The sequence below is a fragment of the Pelobates fuscus genome, chromosome 1, assembly GCF_036172605.1.
Source record: "Pelobates fuscus isolate aPelFus1 chromosome 1, aPelFus1.pri, whole genome shotgun sequence".
NCBI lineage: Eukaryota > Metazoa > Chordata > Amphibia > Anura > Pelobatidae > Pelobates > Pelobates fuscus.
Window position 1 is genome coordinate 401,548,029 of NC_086317.1, and position 22,680 is coordinate 401,570,708.

Consider the following 22,680-nt stretch of genomic DNA (forward strand, 5'->3'; position numbering starts at 1 on the left):
GAAGTGAATAATAGTCAATTTGATTGAAGGAACATGGTGTTTGGCCATGATTGCGTATCTCAAATCCAGTACTTCTCTATGACATCGAAAGAGTCTCTGTGGTGGAAAATAGGTAAGTAATCTTTATTTAACTTGACATTTTTTTTCTAGTAAAAGGGAGTGGACAGAATGGAACCTATAGTCCCAAAAAACAATTGGATTTTTTTTTTGTGACTCTAGGTTCCCTTTGACACAGGAAAATGTAGTTATTGAATTATGTTCTCTTTTTAACATGTTTGGATAAACTTTTCAAATAATTTTTTATTAAAAAAAATATATATATATATGCATAAAAACATATTAAATATTAAATTGTTTCTCATAAATTTAAACATTTGGGGGCGGGGCCTGACCACTAAGAGCAGAGGACGCAGACCTGGTTAGCTCCTGCTCTGCAGCAACAAACAAGCCACTAAATCGGCACCTAATCGGCCCAAAAAGGCCACCAGCCTCAAGGTGACAAGCAGGGGCACACAACGATGCCAAACAAGCGACGAATCTAGTACACTGCACTAGCCCTGCCTGAGAGGCCTACACACGTGGTCGGCGTGCGGGAGACGGAAGCTCCCCTGCTGACAACCACGGCTAAAAAGCAGGGACCAGACCCTCGTCCCCCCCCCCCTCTGGACCGGTGGGGGTTATCTCGGTCTACACTCGGGAGTCCCTGGTGCGACCTGGCAAGACTGCTGAAGCGACACAGGGGCCTGTAACAAACGGAGGCACTACACCCAAAATGGTGGAGGCAGCGTGCTCCCACGGTACCCACAGCGAGCAGCCAGGAATAGAGCACCGGCTGGACAGGGCCTTCCAAGCTTTCTGGGACAAGCTGGAAGCTGTAATGTTCCCGGAGAACTCAAAGGCAGTGCCTGTCACCAAGCCACACACTAACCCAAGCGGGATTAAACAGGTGAAGGCACGGACAACTCGAGTACCGATCCGCCCGGAGAGTCGAAAGCAACAAGACACCCACAAGCGGCAGGAGACTGAAAACCCAGGAGCACGCCGACAGTCCCAGGGAACAGGAAAGTAAACCAGCGGACGCACATCAGCCCGACCTCCCACCAACCTAGCGAGGGCTTACCCACAAGGTCAGAACCATCCGACGCAACTAACGGCGCAGTGGGAGCACACCCAGCCCCCACAAGGCATCGGCTGATCCACACAAGACTGGGACTCAATGTCAGGCACAGTGCACAATATTCATTACCTCTTAATACCTGAGATGAACTCTCACACCTGTATGTATGCAATTCAATAGCCCTTTTGTTTATGCCGGGGACCGCAGGGGGGGTATCGCTAGGGACCAAGCGATTATAAGCTAAGCCTATCTATGTATAGCCTTGCTATTCTGTTATATAAGTTAGTTCAGCTTACGTACCTTTCTAACCTACAACTGTTTATTAAGCATGACCACGATATCTATGTTCCTAGCTAGGCATACAGCTGTCATAACGTTCCATTGCTCCTCTTCTACTCATGTCTTTTGATAGATTGTCCATTTTGCTTATTATTGTGTTTAGCAATTCAGCAGGCCACTAATCTACGTCAGTCATGTCAATTTATTTCTCGTAAACACACCTCTTGCTATTCTTACTCGCATTTACTAACCTGATTTACTCAGCATTACTCTAACAATTTAAAAAATGTTTGCAGTTTAATCCCATGTCACAGTATTGTCAGCTTTGCGAAGGCATGTAATTGCTATTGTGGCATTGCAGCCATGTTTGTACCTCCCTATGCACAATAAAAATAAAGAATTGAAATTTTTCTTTTTTTTAAACATTTATCCAAAATTTTTTAATTATTTAAAAAAATTATCCAACAATATTAAATTGATATACAGTATTTATATTATCTTCAAAACTAATGTAAATAGTGTTATATTAAATTGATGACCAGATGAAAAAGATGTGTCTTTAGAATCTAGCTTTGGGGTATAAGGCCTCTTCCCTTTGTGGTGAACAGAATAATCCAAAAAAGGAATCTTTGTCTCCAAAGCCAAATAAAGTCATAAACGTATACCATATACGTTTGGGCTATTTAATGGGATTAATGCCATATCCATTACACATAAAATCTACAAAAAAAAATTCTCCTGCTGGATAGATAACAATAACTAGGATGGAAATGATTTATGAATTATAAAGAACTAACATATACAAGAATAGATATTGCACATTTTTTTTATTTATATGATCAACATCAACATAATAGTACAAGACATAAGGAACCATGGCCTCAATGTAATATTGTTGGATAAGCTTTCCAAATGAGTTAATATTTTTGGATAAACTTTTAAAATACTTTTTTTTTTCAAAATTTTAAAATATCAAAAAATAAATAATACTAATAGTATACTTTTAAAATATGAAAAAATGTAAATCATTTTAAAACATTATCCAAAAATATTAAATAATTTAGAAAGCTTATATAGCAACATTAAATCAAGGCCTAATGCCTCAATTTAATAAGCTTTCCAAAAAGTTTCAATATCGTTAGAAAATCTTTCAATTCATTTATCTACAAAAATTCCCATAGACTTCAACTGTGACACCTGTAGATAAATTGGATGGAAAGTCTTCTAACTGTATGAAATTATTTGGAATACACATTAAATTGATAACTAATTAAGACGTTACGATGGGTGGAATCAGTATTTTTATTTATTTGCACAGGCAAGCTCTAATCATAATGGGGATGCCTTACTAATCACTATAAAATAATTAATTACCCCCAGATTATTGATTGGTTATAATTCAAAGACATAATAAACATAGCTTGATACCTTCATTCTCTCTGATTTGTTGCTGTCTGGTCCATTCCACTGTATAATAACTCTACCAAGATCCAGCAAAAACACATCTCCGAGATTAAAACTCAGCCAGCTCAATTCAACCTGTAGAAGTAAATTATATTATGTCAGTTTTGTGACAATAGTTGAAGAATTACCGATGAACATCTCTTTGATTTCCATGGGAATTCCTACACTTTCTCTGCCCAATATTGCTGTTTAGAGCGCTCAGGCGGCTGCAGCCCTTGAGGGCTGTGCTGGAAATTGTGGGAACCGTGAGGCAGCATGATAGAGAGACATGCTCCCTCCTTCAGTCATCCTATGCTGACAGCTCACTGCTGTCAGCATTAATGAGTGTGCCGCCGGACAGCTAGGAGGCCACCTGGCCCGGCGGCACCAGTGTGGAACGCAGCCAGCCCCCTCTGACTTCTTTTGGTAAATGGAAGGGGGAAGAAAGAGACAGAAAAGTAATAGAGAGATACAAGGGGAGGGAGTGAAAGAGACAGAGAGGTGGAATAGAGAGACACAGGGGAAGAGGGAAGAAAGAGACAGTGGGAGAATAGAGGGAGACACAGGGGGAGGGGAAGGAAAGAGACAGAGGGAGGGAGAAAGTGACACAGGGAAAGGAGTGAGAAAGAGACAGAGGGAGGGAGAAAGGGACACAGGGGGAGAAAGAGGAAGAATAGAGATATGGTGGAGGGGACAGAAAGACAGAGGAGAAGAGAGATGTGGAAGAGAGAGACACAGGGAAAGGGGGGAGAAAGAGACTGAGGGAAAGAGTGAGACACAGAGGGAGAGACACAGTGGGAGGGGGAGAAACAAGAGAGACAGATGGGGAGGGAGAGAAAGAGGCAGAGGGGGAGAGAGACACATGGGATGGGGGAAAAAGAAACAGGGGGAAGAGAGAGACTGGGAAGGAGAGGGGAGACATGGACACAGGAGCAGTGAGAAACATACAGAGGGACTAGGGGAAACAAAGAGGCACACATAGGGGCTGGAGGTAGAAAGAGACACACATAGGGGCTATATATATATATATATATATATATATATATATATATATGACATGTATATTAATGTGTGTATTAGTTATATATATAATTATGCCTATAATATTTACACATATATTAATGTACATTTATATATGCATAATACACAGAGAAATGTTATTAATATGTACCATATTTAATGAGCATGTATTGGCCCAGTCTTGTTGCTAGGTGCATACTCTAGCACAATAACATATTTAAAGTGAAGAGCGCACCCACGGGACTTCAAAATAAACAAGATAACGTAATTTTTTACAGTTGTGCCCTACATACATTCACCATTTCAGTCCCATTACCAAACTTTCCTTAATATATCAAGGTAGTTAGACTGAGACATTGATTACATGCAAAGGCACGTCTGCTTAAAATAAATCTGCACTTTTGTTTATTTTGAAGCCTATGAGTGCTTTTTTCTCGTTGGAGTAATAATTTTTAATTTTAAGTTCTGGTAAGAAGAAAATGTATAACATATTTATTGTCAAAAATGTTAAATGTATTACAAATATATGTATTTCTAGAAGAGAAGAAACCATACTATGTATTGTTTAATCTTTAAGATTGTTAACTAATACTCATATCTATCCTATTGTCCATTGTGAATTGAGTCACTTGGACACCCCTCTAGAACATCCATATTGTCTAAATTGCCAAATCACTTATACGAGAAGATGTTACCTTCACAGTCCACATTCTTATAATACTATGGACTGAACGCTGTAGCAAGAGAGAACATTGCACTGCAGTGTAGCACATAATCGGTGGTGATAGTAAAGATAGAATGTTGTAGAATCAGTATAGAGAGAATTCTCCCAGGTGTAGATTGTGCTGTTTAGTGGTAGTAGAGACAGAATGCTGTAGAATGATTATAAAAGGGGTCCTTTTAGACTGTGCCTTGTAGTAGTGGCACATATAGAATGTTCTAGAATGATTGTAGAAGGAGTATTCTGCTTGGGGTACACTCTGTATTGGTACAATTGTGGTTCAATTTAACTTCTCTGTAGATAGTGTCATCTTATTGGCCATAGTATAACTCAAAAGCTCCAAACACTAAAGACATGTTCTGTGGATATCACTTGACTGGACATTTTGGGCAGTACCTCTGTAGCCGTGACATTCCTCTTGCCTTTAACATGCAGAAGTCTCTTCACATCATATGTGTTTGTGTCCACATGTTTCATTCCAGATGCAACACCACCTTTCTTATAACTATAGAGAGGAAATAATAATATCTCACGATCAAGGTATAAAAATTGTAAATAATATAAAAGTAAACCAAAAGTAGGTTTACAGTGAGATGCAATTCCAGAAACCTATCAGCTTCATTAATGAACTTTATTAATACCCTTATGGATTTTGAAAGTTGAATTTCCTGTTAACGATAGATAGATAGATAGATAGATAGATAGATAGATAGATAGATAGATAGATAGATAGATAGATAGATAGATAGATAGATAGATAGACAGACAGGCAGACACGTTGTTACATCTCTAAAAAGAAGATGATGTATTTTGTGATATCACCAACTGTCTCTCCACATGAAACCTATGAAACCAATAAGTTTCAAAATGGCTGAGCAGGGGCGGATCCAGAACCTAATCTCGGGAGGGGCACTGTGAGATTATTTAAAGGAACACTATAGTCACAATAACCTCTGCAGCCTTCTGTAGTAGTTATGATACCAGCAGTGCCCTGTCGTCCTCCCACTACAGCCCCTAGACCCCCACTACAGTTCCTAACCCCCACTACACCCTACTGGTCTCTCCACTTGAGAGGTATGTTCTTGAGAAATGAAAACTTGATTTGAATTCCCTCACCCCTCTAATGACCCCTTGCCCCACCAGTTGTAATTTTTGGCTTAAGGTAAGTGTTCTAGAACTTACTACATTCTACTTGTACATTTTCAATGAGTTGATTTACTGTACTTACATGATTCCCTGTTTGAAATAACCTTTGAAGGAGTCTGACTCATGCCCCTGGACTTCCCGATGTTGCACTGGGCTACCTCCTAGATATTCATCCAGCTGGATTGTGTATATGGCTGCTGAGCCCTGTTCATCTTGTGAAGAGTCTTTTCCAATCCAGTAATGGATGTCATACAGCAGAGAACTGCCCGATTGCCTTGTCTGGGGGGTGGAAAGTGAAGAAGAGAGAGAGGAGTCTTCTTAACTGTATGGTTTAATTCCTCAATAATTAATTCATTACAATTCAGCTGTGTGGTTTAATCTTTTATTATTTAAAATGTGGCACAATGATCCTTAAATGGAACTCTAAAAAAATATATATATATAAAACAAAAATCTCCAGTTTGGATATTTAATAAAAGCAAAATTATTCTGCAATTAATCACAAATGAGCCTATTCTGATCAGTTACATTGGTTCAAGTGTTATTTTTTACCAAAACTGTAATTAATGCATAGTAATATGGTAAATTACCAGCTTCAGAATAATTATTTTAAGATTATATTCCTCCTCAAGTAAGTCGTAGTAGGGTCTACATGTTATTAATTAATATTACTAATACTTATTAGGACTTTTCAAAATTATTTATGTAAAAATTGGAGGTCAGGAAGAAAATTGCTATACAGTACATGCGGAGACCACAGGAGCTTGACATGAAAACACATTTAAAAATAACAAATAATCTGCATGATAGCATATGGTATTATGCCAGATCTTCCCCAATCCTTAGTCTTTCCAGTGCTTCCTCTCGTCCGCTAAGATTTTAGTAAACCGATATTCAAAGAAAAAGAATCAACAAGAAAAAGAAGGGAGGAGGGAGTACTGTTGTGCACAATTCCCAATCTATAACCTATTAAACTTATTTAACTCCTTAATTCCAATTAATCATATACTCCTTCCAAGGGCCGCATACTTTAGAGTAGGAGCAATATGAATGTCTAACTGAAGTTTTTTTCAATTTTAGAAAGTATAGACTGTAACGAGGGTGCTTCCATTTTCAGCCATCCATCAGCCAGATGCCTTCTACCTAACAGAGATATCATAACAAGCATTTTTTTGGGTATGTTTGGGTATCTCATTGATTGGACGAGAAAGCAAAAACACCCAAGGGGAGAAGTCAACAGGTCTCCGAAGGACCTTTACCGCAAGGTCCCTTGTGCCCTTCTAGAACCCATGCCGCTTGGGATTATTAGCACATTTTTAAACAACCCAATTGGGCAGCATAGCTTTGGAGGCTCTTTGGACCTCGGATGTTTGATCAGATTTCACAGATGCTGCATTTACAACGCTACTTGGCAATTATTTTGCAGTTAGGGTCACACGCACTCACTATTTGTGCCTGTTGATATATTATCCTTTTCATGTGCATCCAGATTATATTGTTTACATATCACATAAATGCCTACTCCTTGCAGTGATTGGGCCAGCTATTTATACCTGCCTGACTAGTTTAACCCCTTAAGGACCAAACCTCATGTCATGTGTCCTTAAGGGGTTAAATCCTCTTTTCTCTCCTGTTTCTTGGAATACTTACAGAGAGCAGGAGGTAGCAGTCGCCTTCATAAAAGTTCCCATGGGCTTTTGTTGGCAATAGCACCAGGTCCATTTTCTAAAATACACAAGTCAAATCAAACACAGAAATCAAGGGAGCATTCTATCATTCGTTTTTCATTTAGCGAGGACCAGATCATTGTTTGGAATATTGTTGGAAACTGTTGGATTGTACTGAAAGTTACCGAAACATTTACACATGTCATTTTACACATAACACAGAGAACTGAATATAACATTTTGGTGGATTTGAGATCCTAAAAGATATATGTTCCTAAATATACATAACACAAGTGCTTTCTCTGTAATATAGAATATTAGCTGTTTAAAAGTGATATCAGCTGACGTATTTTAGCACTGTGTATTTTTTTGCCATGTCTCATAAATTACTCTTTTTCTATTTTTCTTTACAACGTGATTAATTGATGCAAAATATTTTTCAAAATTTTTTTGGCTTGTCTAAATACTTATATTCTTATGAAGGTAACAGGTCCCATATTTTACAATTCAGGATATTAAGTAAGGCGATATTAAGAGATTACTAACTGTGGGGTCCAAAGCTCTTTTTTGGGTTGTGCATGCTTTCACGCACAAGATATTTAAGTAATATCTGACTCAGGGAATGCTCAATTCCTATCGCCCATCGGGCAGGTAGTTATATTTTTATTTTAGCCCTGCTTCAGGCTAGCAGCAGAGTGACCAGGGACCCGACATCGGGAGGGGGCCCTGCAGCTTGCCCGTTGTTCTGCCGGGTGCGAGGCCCCTCCCATCTGCACAGGGAGAGAGCCAGCACAGTCTGCAGCTCTGCCAGGTGTGAGCTGCAGACTGTGCTGTATCTCGCAACCTCTAGCCAATCAGAGCATTGCCGCGGGTTACTAAGGCAACGCTCTGACTTCTGGAGCTCGCAAGATACAGCACAGTCTGCAGCTCACACCCGGCGGAGCTGCAGACTGGATAGACAGACCACCAGGGAAAGAAAGAAAAAAGGTATTTCTAACACCCCTCACTCTGTCACCAGTCACCCTCTCCCTCAGTCACTGTCACCAGTCAGCCCCTCCCTCAGTCACTCTGTCACCCCCTCCTTCAGTCACTGTCCCCAGTCAGCCCACCCCCACTCTGTCACCAGTCACCCCCTCCCTCACTGGGTCACCCCCTTACTCTGCCACCAGTCGTCCCCTCTCTGCCACCAGGCACCCCCTCCCTCACTCTGCCACCTGTCACCCCCTCACTCTGCCACCCACTCACTGCCACCTGTCACCCTCTCACTCTGCCACCTGTCACTCCCTCTCACCCACACTTTGCCACCTGTCATCCCCTCACTCTGCCATCGATATCCCACCCCACACAATGTGTCCTACCCATACTAAATCCCTATCACCCCACACTATGTGCCCTACACACACTACATCCCTATCACCCCACACTATGTGCCCTACACACACTACATCCCTGTCTCCCCACACTATGTGCCCTACACACACTACATCCCTATCTCCCCACACGATGTGCCTTACACACTGTACATAACCTACAAACATACAAACTTCATCCCTATCCCACACTATAGTATGTTCCGTACATCCATATCCCACATGACACCATGTTCCATAGACACACAGCATAACCTACACACTACTTATCTATACTGCACCACACCATGTTCCCTACACACACTACATAACCTACACACATACACACTACATCCCTTTTCCACACCTCACTATATTCCGTACACACACTACATAACCTATACAAATACACACTACATCATTATCCCACCTCACACTATGTTCCTTACACACACTGCATCACCTACACACTACATAGCTATTTATTAAAGCTCTTTTTAAAGGCGCGCTCTAGGTACCAGAGCCACTACAGTTTAATGTAGTGGTTCTGGAGCAAAGAGGTTGACCCTGTAGGCTCGGCAGTGTAAGCACTCCTTTTTTTGTAACCAAGCAAGTCAATGAAAACAAATGGCCTCAGTTACTTATAGTTCTATGTTTTGATAAAGTAAGCTACAATTCTCATTTGGAAATGATTATGTTTAAGTTCACTACCTACTTGCATTAGTTAATTGCATTAAAATATTGTTTGGTCTGTCAATAAAGACCTTATTTAAATGCGGTTTGGATAAAAAAATTAAATTTGTATCCGGACAAGTAGATTCTCACGGCGGACAAGTAGATTGGGCAAACGCTTTAGTCCCTGGACAAGTAGTTTTTTTTTTTTTTTTTTTTTATTTCAACACCCCTGCTCTCCCTGCCATATACACCCCTCATGACAGAGTTATTCAGTAGGTGATAATGCATTGGGTATTTCACGTAAATATCACATTTAAGGCTGAAATAGCTGAACTGAAAACAATCTCTAAATCAGCTAAGCTTTCAGTTTGGCTACTCTGGCCTTAAATGTTAAATCCACTTTAAATTCCCTCTAAATTCTCACTTTAGTAAATAATACTGTAAATATTGCATGATGCGTTTATAAATAGATAATTACTCAATGAGAACAGTCCTTATTTATCGATTTGACATCTTGTTCACAATCAATGGCTATATAATGCTTAATTGTGACAAGGGTGATCTGTGAGAAATATAGGCGCTTAAGAAATAATCAGTCACTATATACCATAAATAGCTGCTGCAACACTTATATGTGGATCTCTCTAACCAAATAGGAGAATAAAATAAGGGTTAGGGAAATTAGAAACAGGGTTGGTAAAAAGAGAACACCCACCACAAAAACCCTTAAAGGGACACTAGAGTCACCTGAACAACTTTAGCTTAATGAAGCAGTTTTGGTGTATAGAACATGCCCCTGCAGCCTCACTGCTCAATCCTCTGCCATTTAGGAGTTAAATCCCTTTGTTTATGAACCCTAGTCACACCTCCCTGCATGTGACTTGCACAGCCTTCCATAAACACTTCCTGTAAAGAGAGCCCTATTTAGGCTTTCTTTATTGCAATTTCTGTTTAATTAAGATTTTCTTATCCCCTGCTATGTTAATAGCTTGCTAGACCCTGCAAGAGCCTCCTGTATGTGATTAAAGTTCAATTTAGAGATTGAGATACAATTATTTAAGGTAAATTACATCTGTTTGAAAGTGAAACCAGTTTTTTTTTTCCATGCAGGCTCTGTTTAACCAACCCTCTTTCCAAATTTCTTAACCCTTATTTTATAATGCTTAATTGTAACTGAACCCAGCCATTCTCCAAGGCTTTTTTTTATTAAGTAAACAGTATAGATAGAAAATGCATTAACCTTCAGATTTAGATTCCATAGTCTCCACAGAGTATGGTAGCAATTTATATTTTTACTGGAATACAAAACATGGAAAAAAATATTCGAATGTAAATACAGAGGGTGGAAAGGAGACATATGGGAAATGTTAGCACCCTGGAGGATTTAAAGAGGCACTTTTTTTGTTTGGGTGAGACTGAAGGGGTGGGAAGAAGATGAGACAGGGTTACATAATTACAGGAAGATTCGGGGTGCGTGCAGCATCAGAAAACAATTTTCTTACATAAAACACGTGTAAAATGAAATAGCTTTCCACTTTTTTAGTTGGCCTTTATACAGGTCTATAGGCTTTCATCTGCCATCAGAATATTTGTTCGTAAGTGTTTCCTTGCTCTTTACAATAGAGCAAGCCACAATTTACAAATATAGATATTCTAAATGTGTCAGCAATTCATTCAACACACCCCTATTCCTGCACATCTGAAAAGATGACTCTGGTATTAATAATGTCTTTAGAATAGCTCTCCTCTTGTTATTATTGTAATACATAAAGGAATAGCTTTATTTAAATTGGCTACAGACGCATTAGAAGCTTTAGGAAAAGATAACGTTCATGAAAGGTTTCCTTGCACACTTACACCTTATAATTCTATTAAGACCTGTGAGATCTGTTTCATGGAAATGGAACCCTCCCCAGATGTAGACAATGGAAAAGACACTTGGCCACAAATGAACATAGAGAGGATAGATACAATCCTTGAAGTCTTGTCAAGAAAACGCTTGCCTGTATTTTATTCTTTATAGCTTTGCGAAAAGTTGCATGCTTTTACAAGGTAATATACCTTCCATAAAGAATATATTTACATAAGCAAAAGCTAATATGCTATACCCATTTAGCGGAGACACACATAGCACGGATCCCGGGAGCTGTAATGGTGCCAGGTGTAAAAAGCAGGATTGGCAGGCTGAAGTGTTTATATATACCTGTCAATGGCTGAATCAATAGAACGTTTGGCACAAAGGAGTTTGCACATGGAAAGGAGTAAATATCTGTCCAAATACACTCATTGTGAATGAAGGACTCTGTCCAACATAAAAGGAATAAAGTTTATATTATAAAACCTCCTATATTATAAAAACACCATCAGGAATTCACCAGAGTTATTCACTAAAGGGAGAATTGTTTAGTAAATATTTGGTCTATAACAGGTTTTTTAGGTTGTCTGATTTTGAGCGTTTATAAGGCAATTATCTCCATCTGCACATGGTCTGGAGAAAGTCCTGTGAACAGGACGAAACGCGCGTAGACGCAATGCCTTTCTCCTCTCTGCTATCTATTTATATTGATTGTCTGGCGTGCTGATATCCATCAAGTATATCTACGGATTACTGCCTGTGTGACTGCCTTCATTGAGATCCTATGTGTTCTACCATTCATCAACAAGTCAAGCAGTTTTTTATCACCACATTCTGATCTTAGAGCTGCCGTTTCTATTTTTTTATCACCTCGGATTTTTTTGGGGGGGGGGGGGCACCCCTGAGGTCAGGTACTTTTACATCTGTTATATGGCATGTTTTTAATTTTTTTTTTATATACTTTTCAATACAAATATCCTTGTTGTTTTTGTATATTAATTTGATATTGTTTCTCTTAGGTATTTATCCAGTATCTTACATTACCTACAGTTTTTATACAATTTATATGTAATGTTATAAAAGGGTTTTTCACCAAGGTTTGCAACATTTAGTTACTCAAACCCCTTTGTGTTCACATCTACTTTTCCTTTGGACTACAACATACTGCTTCTGGATTCATTGAAACTGTTGCAGTTTTGGGGAAGTATATATTATGTTACAAATGTTAGAATTGGATACATAGTTTATTAAGTGTGTTATATGTCCCACCTAACAGTTATTAAATATATCTAGGGGAATTCTTTCTCATTGTTTTAGCTGGTATTTTTTATTAAAGGTATATCTTTTTATAGGAACGTTTGTTTCTTCTAATTATTTGTGGAGCGCACATGCTTCATATTTTTAGTTATAAAGTTTATAACTTTGAATGTTATATGAATAACCTTGCATGGGAACAGGTAAATGGTAGGTAATCCAAAGAGCTTTCACTCCAGAGATGAAAAATTGATGTTAGTAACCGGCCGCATTCTCAGACAGCTCCGTGCGGCACGCTCTATTAACTTGCCCGGAGCCATAATCCCCGCACCCACCGGACCCCTAATCCGGCTCACAGCTCACCGACGGTATGGGGAAGAAGAGCAAGAAGCAGAGAGCGGATCGGGGCACGGGATCTGGAGATATAGGGGCATTTCTCCAAGCCGCGTCGCAGCCTGCAGACTCCAAGATGGCGCCCGAGATCTATGCCTCACAATCCTCGGATGAGGATAGCTACCTTGCAGAGCCTGCACCGCTGACCCGCGCGCCACAACTGCCACAGAGACCCATGGACATGGGGGACGCTGCTCCAGCCACCAAGGCAGATATCAAAGCACTGGTGAAGGACATTCAGGCCATGTTCCAAGCGGACATGGCGCTCGTAAGGGCAGAAGTAGCCACACTCACCAATAAAGTGGCAAACGTGGAGGTGGGCCTGGGGGACACTAAGCTAGCGCGGCGCTGAGCTTACTCCGCAAGCAATACACGGACCAACAAGCCCAACTGGCTGGAATGGAGGACCGGTACAAAGCAAGAAACCTGCGGGTCCGTGGAGTGCCGGAGACACTCACCAGCACGGAATTCCCGCACTTCTGCCGACGGCTTATAGCCACATTGCTTACACCACGACAAGCAAAGTTGATAACAATAGACTCTTGTTTCAGACTCACCAGGGCGGCCTCCACACCACGCGAAGAAGCCGGTGACGTACTGATTACATTTATACGGGACTCTGACAGGGGCATGATTATGGGGGCTATAAAAGGCTCCCCCACGGTGGAGTTTGAAGGGGCACAACTGACGTTCTATAAAGACTTCTCCAGGCACACCATGATGTGGAGGAAGTCCTTTCGCCGGGTCACCCAGCTACTTCGGGACCAAGCTATCCCCTACAAATGGGGCCCACATCGACTACAGGCAGAAAAGGCGGGCGAAACATATAAGCTATCCCACGCATCTGATATACCAGCCTTCCTGCAGGCCCTACCAACCTGAAGCAGCAGCAAAGATGGGCCCACACGCCCTTTACCTGTTGCACATAACAAGAGACATACCTGACTAGTTCCACGTTTGAAATTTCCAAAGCTGTTGCTGTTGGTTTATGTTTTTAGTTGTGTTATTTGTGTTTTTATTTCCATTTTTTGGCTCCGTAAGCCTCCGAATACTACGTATTAAGCCACTGTTTGTTTTTACTGTGGTGGAAGGGGGCACTTTATCTCATTCTGCCCAATTTGCCCACATCGACCAAAAACTGTTCAAGTTGGGGTTATGCATACCCATCCGGCCAACTCTGCACCTCTGCCTGAGAAACGCCAAAGTCGCTGTCAGTCTGGTTCACGCTCCGTGACACATAAGAGTACTCAGACCACGGTAGTTAATATAACCTGTGTTTCTCTAGAATCAGCTACCGGTACCCCTGAAAAATCTCTACCTCCTGCTCCAGACACATCTGTACCTCTTCTTGATGAATCTACTATTCAAGAAAGCGCAAGCACCTCCACCACTTCCTACCTACCCAAAGGAGAACCACCTCCAGAAGACTCGCCTAAGGAAAAAGTTTCAGATAACATGGCTCCTGGGACAAAGGTTATTTCCGCCTGCACCAAGCCTCTGAATGACCCAGACCTCTCTCCATCAGTACCCGACACTGCTACCCCAAAGTCCCCGACTGAGGGACTCCGCTCTGGAAACTTTGACTACAAGGACTTCTTAAGTGATACAGAGTCCGATGACGAGGATTACAGTTCCCAAAAAGAATCTGTTCACGCCCGGAGTGCGTTCTTAAGGGGAGGGTACTGTCAGGATTCACACCGTGACCTCCAAACTGCCAGACGGGGTCGCCCCTTTATTGCCCGAGGAGGGATTTGAACCTGTGTACTCGGCAGTTCTGAACCTGCTCTATTACCTCTGAACCATTTCAGGACTTTGGATAACTCCTGTCTAATCTTGAATTGCCTGCAGCACTAGGGGGCTGGACTTCACCTGGCTCAGACCTGTCAGTTACTCTCCAGCTGAATCTGTTTCCTAATCAACAAGGTATAAGACACTGCCCCTCCCTAAGGGCAGTGTCAGTTCAATGACTCTGGTTAGAGAATTGCTATTCCACGTTGCAGTATTGTCCTGACCTTGGATTGCTACTCGTTTTGTACCCTGACCTCTGGCATCCCTTGACCTCGGCTTGTTACTCGTATCTCCTGATTTCTGGCACCCTCTGACCATTGGCTTACCTACGACTATTCTCCTGGAATTCCTTTTCTGTACTGCCACTTCAAGCATTCACCTGCACAGCCCCCGTGCACAGATTCACAGGCCAGGTGAGTTCTACCTTGACCACCTTGGCCTGTGTCTAATTGCAAGGGTGAGCATTTATCTCTGCATGTTGGACTCCCAGCAAGGTAAGCCTGACAAGAGGTGCCTTAATCCCGCCTGCAAGACATACCCCGACACTAAGCAAACAGGCGCGTAAAGCTACACAAAGCCTTTCATACACTTTATTTAAAAAAAAAAAAAAGAGCCCGACAATTTTCGGAGATGATGTATACTGAACTGTGATAACCCATCCTGTGTGACCTTTTATTGTCTCCCTTTTCTATTCTGTACCCGTAACGTTTATGCCTCAATAAAAGAAAGATTGGAAAAAAAAATTAGCTATTATGTGAGAGATTTCCCCTAATTGTGTGCAGTGTTTTTTGTTTTTTTAAGAGAATGGCCATTGGAATAAAAACTAAAGAGCCTCCATTTTGTTTAAATGTACATAGGGATTTAGGCCAGAGCGCAGGTAACGTTCTTTGTTTTTACTATTTCTTTAAGACAAGCCTATAAATGAATTCAAACAAAAGAAAAAAAATCTTCTCAGTCTCGGACAGCAGGTTGCTTAATGAACCAAGCTAGAGCAGTTTTCTCACATGGACATAAAATGAAATGCTTCAAGAAGTACCAGAAGATGAGTACAGGTTGAAGAAAGCTATTAACAGAGCAGGAGATAAGAAATTCTAAAATAAACAGACTGTGCGAGAAAGGAATTGTAAACATGAGATCTCTGTTTACAGAAAGTGTTTAGGAAGGGTGTGTAAGTTACATGCAGGGAGGTGTGACTAGGGCTGCATAAACAAAGTGATTTAACTACTAAATGGAAGAGAATTGGCTGCAGGGCATGATCTATACAACAAAACTGCTTAATTAAAACTAGTTTTAGTGACTATAGTGTCCCTTTAATATTATTTTGTGATCATGTCCAATTGAGAGGAACATATAAATGCTCTTTAATGCATAAAAAGAGCATACAATTACACTCTGTGATATACATTTTGTTTTTGTAATATTTTATATTTTGGCAGTTAGAATAACACCATATTATTACAATATGTGACAGAAAAACTCCTTACCTCAATTCTCCAAATAATGAGCCCCGGGCTTTTAGTTACAGCCTTAAATGCTCCACTCAGCGACATGTCTGCTGGCTGCTTGATGACAGACAATCAATGTAAACCTGAGTAACATGGAAAAATACAATAGAAAGCAAAGTTTAAGTACTTCTCGGACGTTGTGGCCATTAAACTTAAAGTTAACCTATGTTAATTCTTACTCCTATCCTGATATCATTTATTAATCTAAATACAGGTTAGCTCAGCATCCTCAGCCAATCAATGGCATCCAGGCAAATCCATTAGCACATCATTTAGATTCAGTTTTCTTATCTGAAGTGGACTTTGTCATTCATAAATCTGTGGGTGGCATATCCCCCTTAAACCAGCAAAACTATACACCTCGGCCAGCATTTGTTTGATTTTTATTTATTTTTTTATTATTTTTAAATTGAAAAACAGGCAATGCTCTGAACTTATAGAGCACTTTTAGTGTTTATTGTTTTACTTCTACATAATTTTTTTTTTTTACATTTATACACTCTTCTTTTTTCTTCAATAAAACATAACTTTGTTAACATTTTAATTATACATTTTCAATGTGGTTAGTGGAAATTTTGAGACCACCCTGTAGGTGGGTATGTATACAAATAATATACATAGTAATAGTATAAGTAATAGCAATAGAGAATATATATATATATATACACACACACACATATACAGGGCTCAAAATTTCCACTCGCCACATTGGTATATACACACATATATATATTGTCAGCATTATTTTCTGAGTTACCTATTTTCCGAAGGCGTACTTCCAGTGTTCCACTGTTTCTGGTACATGTGTGTGAATTTCATAAAGAACTACAGCAATAAGGTTATCCAGTAACATACAGTTACTATTCCCCTGTTCTATGTGATATAAGAAGGAGTCATATATATATATATAGTCACTGCCAATCCTTAGTCCTGTCTGATCCATGTACGTAAAGGAAGTGTACACTCCCCATAGTGGCTTAAAGTTATTACAGCTCCAGAGCTGAGCAAATAGGCTTTGTAGAACAAGAGTGGAAATGTACACACATGTTCTCTACAAATGTTTTTTTTTTTTTTTAATGTTACACTATTGTTTGTTGTCTTTTTATTTTTCCAGTCTCCAAAATTGTAATCTGAACTAGTATAGAGTTTCCTGGCAGCTATTAATTTCATTGATCTTAGAATGCTGCTGAGTGTGTTTTGATGTACTGACAGTGATATAAAGCATTAATAAAATGTATCAAAGTGTAATCTTAATCCCCAAAAAACTAAAATACTGTTTGAATGGATATTTATACAAAATTGATCCACGTCAATAAAAGCTGTATAATTGTGTTTTTCTGTTTAGATAATTTGAATAATGGTTTTATGAGTGTTTATCCAGGATGCGACTCTATGATAGCTCAATTAACGTAATTACAGCACATCGAGTATCCAAACTGCTTCAAGCTTGGCAGGATGTCACAGGCTTGTATGAGAAAGGATTTCTGTTTGTTTAATGGAATCTGCCTTCTGTTTGTTATAGTCAAAGCTATTTATTTATCACATATTCCTGTCTGTTAATCTTCTTTATATGAAGAGGATATAACATGCCTTAAAGAACACCATAACCGCTAGAGCCTGCAGGAGCACCCTGGAATTCTCCCAGAACGGTTTGACAACTTACCTGGATACCCTGGCACTCACTCCATATTTCTGTTACAGGAGAAGATGAATTCCTTGAGCGAACTACTGCCGATACAGGTTTGCACCCATTGCATGAGATTTCCTAGCTGACCATGAGAGTGTCCCTGCACAGCCCTACTTAGCTTAGTGGAGCTAACTGGATTTTCCCTGCAGTAGAATCTAAAAGAAGGCTTGTGTTTGCAGGCACCTGGTTATAAAACATTCTTAAATGGTTTTACTCCTGGTACCATGACTACTACAGTGGGCTGTAATGGTTATAATGCGTGGAGTGTTCTTTTAGGGAAACTACAGTTGTAATTATATATATATATATTTTTAAAAATAATTTATTTATGAGTTTTACTAGGTAAAAGACAAAGTCAGGTTAACATATAATCCAAAGGCTTAACAGTTGGCAGTCACAGAAAAGGAAATGAACGATACCAGCAAAATATAATCAATACAGTTACAATGCGCAAATAAATAAATATGTCTGCTAGTTAATCTGCAACCATAATGGCCAGCAGAAAAAAAAGGGTTCTGAGATGAATACCTCAAAGCAAAAGTTATTATGACATTTTTGAGACACATAGGATGTCGGGGACACTACAAAATAAACTAGTATCTCAACCTGAGAGGGAAAGACAGACTGTCAAAACGTAAGAAGGTTTAACCACGAAACAGAGAAGAGGGGAAAATTGGGCAAGACGAGGGGACAGTACAGAAGGATTAGGAGAGCCTTGGAAGTGAACAGAAGAAAAAAATATACAGAGGAGGAAGGATTACAATGTAAAGTGGAAGAGAAATGCTTGTGAAACGTGAACCAAGTCCATTAGCCTATCTATTTCCATGACCTTGTGTGTATTGTAGGAAGTAAGACCAAGAGAGGGTTGTTGTGGGGTATTCCATGATTTAGCTAAATAAAGCAGTTTTAGTGTATAGATCATTCCCCTGCAATTTCACTGCTCAATTCACTGTCATTTAGGAGTTAAATCACTTTGTTTATGTTTATGCAGCCCTAGCCACACCTTCCCTGGCTATGATTGACAGAGCCTGCATGAAAAAAAAATTGGTTTCACTTTCAAACGGATGTAATTTACCTTAAATAATTGTATCTCAATCTCTAAATTGAACTTTAATCACATACAGGAGACTCTTGCAGGGTCTAGCAAGCTATTAACATAGCAGGGGATAAGAAATCTTAATTAAACAGAACTTGCAATAAAGAAAGTCTAAATAGGGCTCTCTTTACAGGAAGTGTTTATGGAGGCCTGTGCAAGTCACATGCAGGGAGATGTGACTAGGGTTCACAAACAAATGGATTTAACTCCTAAATGGCAGAGGATTGAGCAGTGAGGCTGCAGGGGCATGTTCTATACACCAAAACTGCTTCATTAAGCTAAAGTTGTTCAGGTGACTATAGTGTCCCTTTAATGGATTGATACTTAATAGAAGCTAATTTGTTTTCATTTGGAGCTTGGGTTTGGAATCTACGGGTTAAAGTAAAATTCTGTATTACGCCGCAGGACATTTAGGTGGGAAGGGAGGTAAATCCAAATAAGTAGCTAAAGCATCCTAGAGAGAGACAGAGTTTGTCATCAAGCGTGCAATAGGATGCAGCAAAGGGTGAGAGTGCTTCAGTAGCCATATGTAAAAGAAAGGAAAATCGCTTCAAAGTGAAAGTGTTCCATATCTACCCATCATTTGTAGGTAAATATTATGCAGTATGATAATATTTGAGAAAACAGAGAAGCCAAATGTGACGAACTGAGACTATAGGCCCTTTAAAAAAAACTATGTGAACAGACTTGGTTCGTGGGATTTTATATTTGGTTCGGGAACCGAACAGCCGCACGAACCGGAAACTCCTGAACATCGCTGGACTTCCATGATCGCCTGTGTTCGGTTTTATAGCACTTAGGAAGACACTGTTTGGTGGAAACGTTCCCACGAACAAGGGGAACAAGCTCCAGGGTAAGACTATGGACTATGTCCGGTAGTTTCTTCGTTTTTAAACTACCATACTAGACCGACCGCAAGTCCTGATTCTCTGGGACTGTTTTGGGCTTTGGACCATGCGTGTGGTCAGTCAAATTATGACTTCCAGGAAATTCCTGAACCCCTGAACCGATCTGGGTGATTTTTGGATATGTTGGTCAACCAGATCAGGGCTATCAGGGGATGTAACTTTTGTGGGGATTTTGTGTGTTTAAATGTATTTTTTTTTTTGTAAGAATGTATGTTTTCTGTGCCTGGAAATAATTGAGTTTAATACAGTGCTGACTCAATTATCTCCCAGGCACAGGGGAGGGATTGACCTATTTTGTATGGGTGTCCTGGTCCTGAGAGCCAATGTAATCATGTGTATGTTTTTACTGTGGTTTACTCTCAGGTCCAGGGGGAGTGCCCCTTGCATGGGGACCTGCATATAAGGCCAGTTGTGGCTGCCATTAAACAGATTTGTTTTACCCTTTATGAAGTCTAGGCTCATGTTTGGGGGACTGGAGAGCTATATTCACTTTGGGGATTGCTATAATCACTATACTCCCTTGCATTACAACAAATAATCTTGTAAGCGCAGCCTGCTTTGCTCTCTGGGCAAGGAGAGGTCAACCCACTGGAACCTAGATCCCTATACATTTACTGCTCAGCCAAACGTCAGTTAATCGTAAAACAATGTACAGCATAGTCAGCTACCAAGCTTAGTCAGCATGCATATTACAGGGGTTAGCTAACATTTCACTGCTGAATATTACTTTAATATTATTATTAATATGTTTTATTATTTTTACTATTGTTATTATTATGATGGCAAAGGTTACATTCGTCTGTTTTCCATTTACAGGTTTACAACAACTGCCACTATGCATAATCTTTCATTGCAGACCATGAGTATATATCCTGGGTTTAAAAAAAAAAAAAAAAAAAAGCGCAACTTAATCCTGTCATGATATTATGTGTTTTACTAAGCCTGCTCCTGCTATCGTGAAATCGCAGGCCTGTTTGTAAACCCTATTGCACGAAAAGTAAAGAATTAAAAAAAAAAAAAGACACATTCTAGGCTGGAGGTCTATGGATATAGAAGTAATTACAGTTGCAGATATTTTAAAAAAAATCTCCCTAGAAAATGGGGGCAGAAACAAACGAAAAGAGAAAAAAATGATCACTGACCAGTTGGGGAAAGCTAAACTACAGGATATACTGCAAGAGGCTATTAAAAATAAAAACCTGTCTCTGGTTCTAAAATATAATGTAGAGTATTCAAATACCTTTGCCTAGCTACAACTATATTGCAAACTTTAAAAAAAAAGGAATACTTTATAGTTGGGGCAGAATATAATGCAAATAGATTGATGCAAGCTGTATGGAGGGTCCTAATTGTGAGAATGTACAATGTGAAAAGATCACGTGCCCAGCATTAAGAGCCAGACAAATTCCATTGGATTCATATTAAAACCAGCCCTCTCGCCATATGCCAATAGTTCTAATAAAACAACATAATATTCCCAGAACAGAATGCCTTTATGAAGGACACAGTTACCAGAAATACCAGCCCACAAAATATGGAGAACTTTCACACGCAGACCTCAAATTCTTGTGCATAATTTAAGCAAAAAAAAAAAAACACCTTAGCTCTGTGGCGTTTTTAAAGTATTAACAATTCTACCATCCAAATATTATAAAAAAATAAAAAAATAAAAAAAAAGAATGTACTCCCAGCAGAAAGTGTAATAAATAATGCATGGATAAATAGAGAAAGTGTGGTGCAGTGCGCACAAAAAAATGCCTACTGGGAAGAAGCCGTAATAAATGGTTATACAATAATACTTACTGTAGGGACATATATACCCACGGGTCAAATTGGGCATAGGGTGGCAAATTACTGGGGGCAGCAATATCTTCATCTGAGTGCCTTTTTAAAATGCAGTTGCCTATTTTAGTGCAGGCTATTAGCTCTCACTCAAGGCCACATAGTGCAGACTATTAGCTCTCCCTCACAGACTCACTGTTCTTTTCCCAGCATTAACAAGGTGTTGGGCAGCTAAGGCATGTCAGTGTGTTCATCTTGGACAGATAGGGCCAAACTATGTATGCATGGATGTGTGTGATGTCTAGCTAGGTGTGCAAACTGTCCAGAAACAGACGGAATAGTCCCTATCTCATGGTCTTGTTCCTCTCTCCTGGGTTTGATACCTTATGTCCTGCTTTTGAGAACACCATAAAACTGTCTCAACCATCATGCACAATTAGGAAACTAGGACCACTCTGAGGGTGGGTGTTGTGACAATGCTTTGTGCCTGGTCCACCCTTAATGCCAGTGTGATTGGCAGCAGGGCCGTCTTTAAGGAGGGGCAAAAGGGGCAGCTGCCCCGGGCCCAGTTACTCCTAGGGGCTCTAAGGCAGCTGCCCCATGGGCCCCCTGGGGCACCTGAGGTAATCAGGGGCCACAGCCCTTTAATACTGCTCTGGACCTGGCCCCTGTAATATGGGGGTGGCTGACTACATACTCACAGCAATAGACCTTCTATGTGTATGCTCACAGCTAGCCCCCTCACACACTGCCCTGTGATCCCTTTTCTTCTCCGTGGCATGCTGGGGGGAAGGTCAGATCACTTCCTCCTCAGTGCCGCTGGGGAGGAGGCACACACCACATGGAGGAGAGTGCAAGCATTGTGAGGGAGAGGGACTGAGAAAGCTGATGGCAGCTTGACAGAGGGGGCACTATAGGGAGCTATAGTGCCAGAAAAACAACTTTGTTTTCCTGGCACTATAGTTTCCCTTTCATTTACAATATACATTGCAAGT

The 22,680-nt window shown here is 40.1% G+C and overlaps 1 protein-coding gene across 3 annotated transcripts in view; it reads right to left on the reverse strand.

Moving 5' to 3' along the window:
* AVIL (advillin) overlaps positions 1-22,680 on the reverse strand; it is a 53,954-nt gene that overhangs the window by 17,571 nt on the left and 13,703 nt on the right. For 2 of the 3 annotated variants that reach the window (XM_063427822.1, XM_063427812.1), the window contains exons 2-6: positions 16,192-16,295; positions 7,377-7,451; positions 5,809-6,005; positions 4,977-5,085; positions 2,825-2,935 (exon numbers count right to left, since the gene is read on the reverse strand). In XM_063427822.1, coding sequence (XP_063283892.1) covers positions 2,825-2,935; positions 4,977-5,085; positions 5,809-6,005; positions 7,377-7,451; positions 16,192-16,257 — 558 coding nt within the window. In that variant the 5' untranslated portion in view covers positions 16,258-16,295. Of the gene's footprint in view, positions 1-2,824; positions 2,936-4,976; positions 5,086-5,808; positions 6,006-7,376; positions 7,452-16,191; positions 16,296-16,969; positions 17,049-22,680 lie in introns of those variants that run through there. The other variant, XM_063427832.1, reaches the window with a different exon arrangement.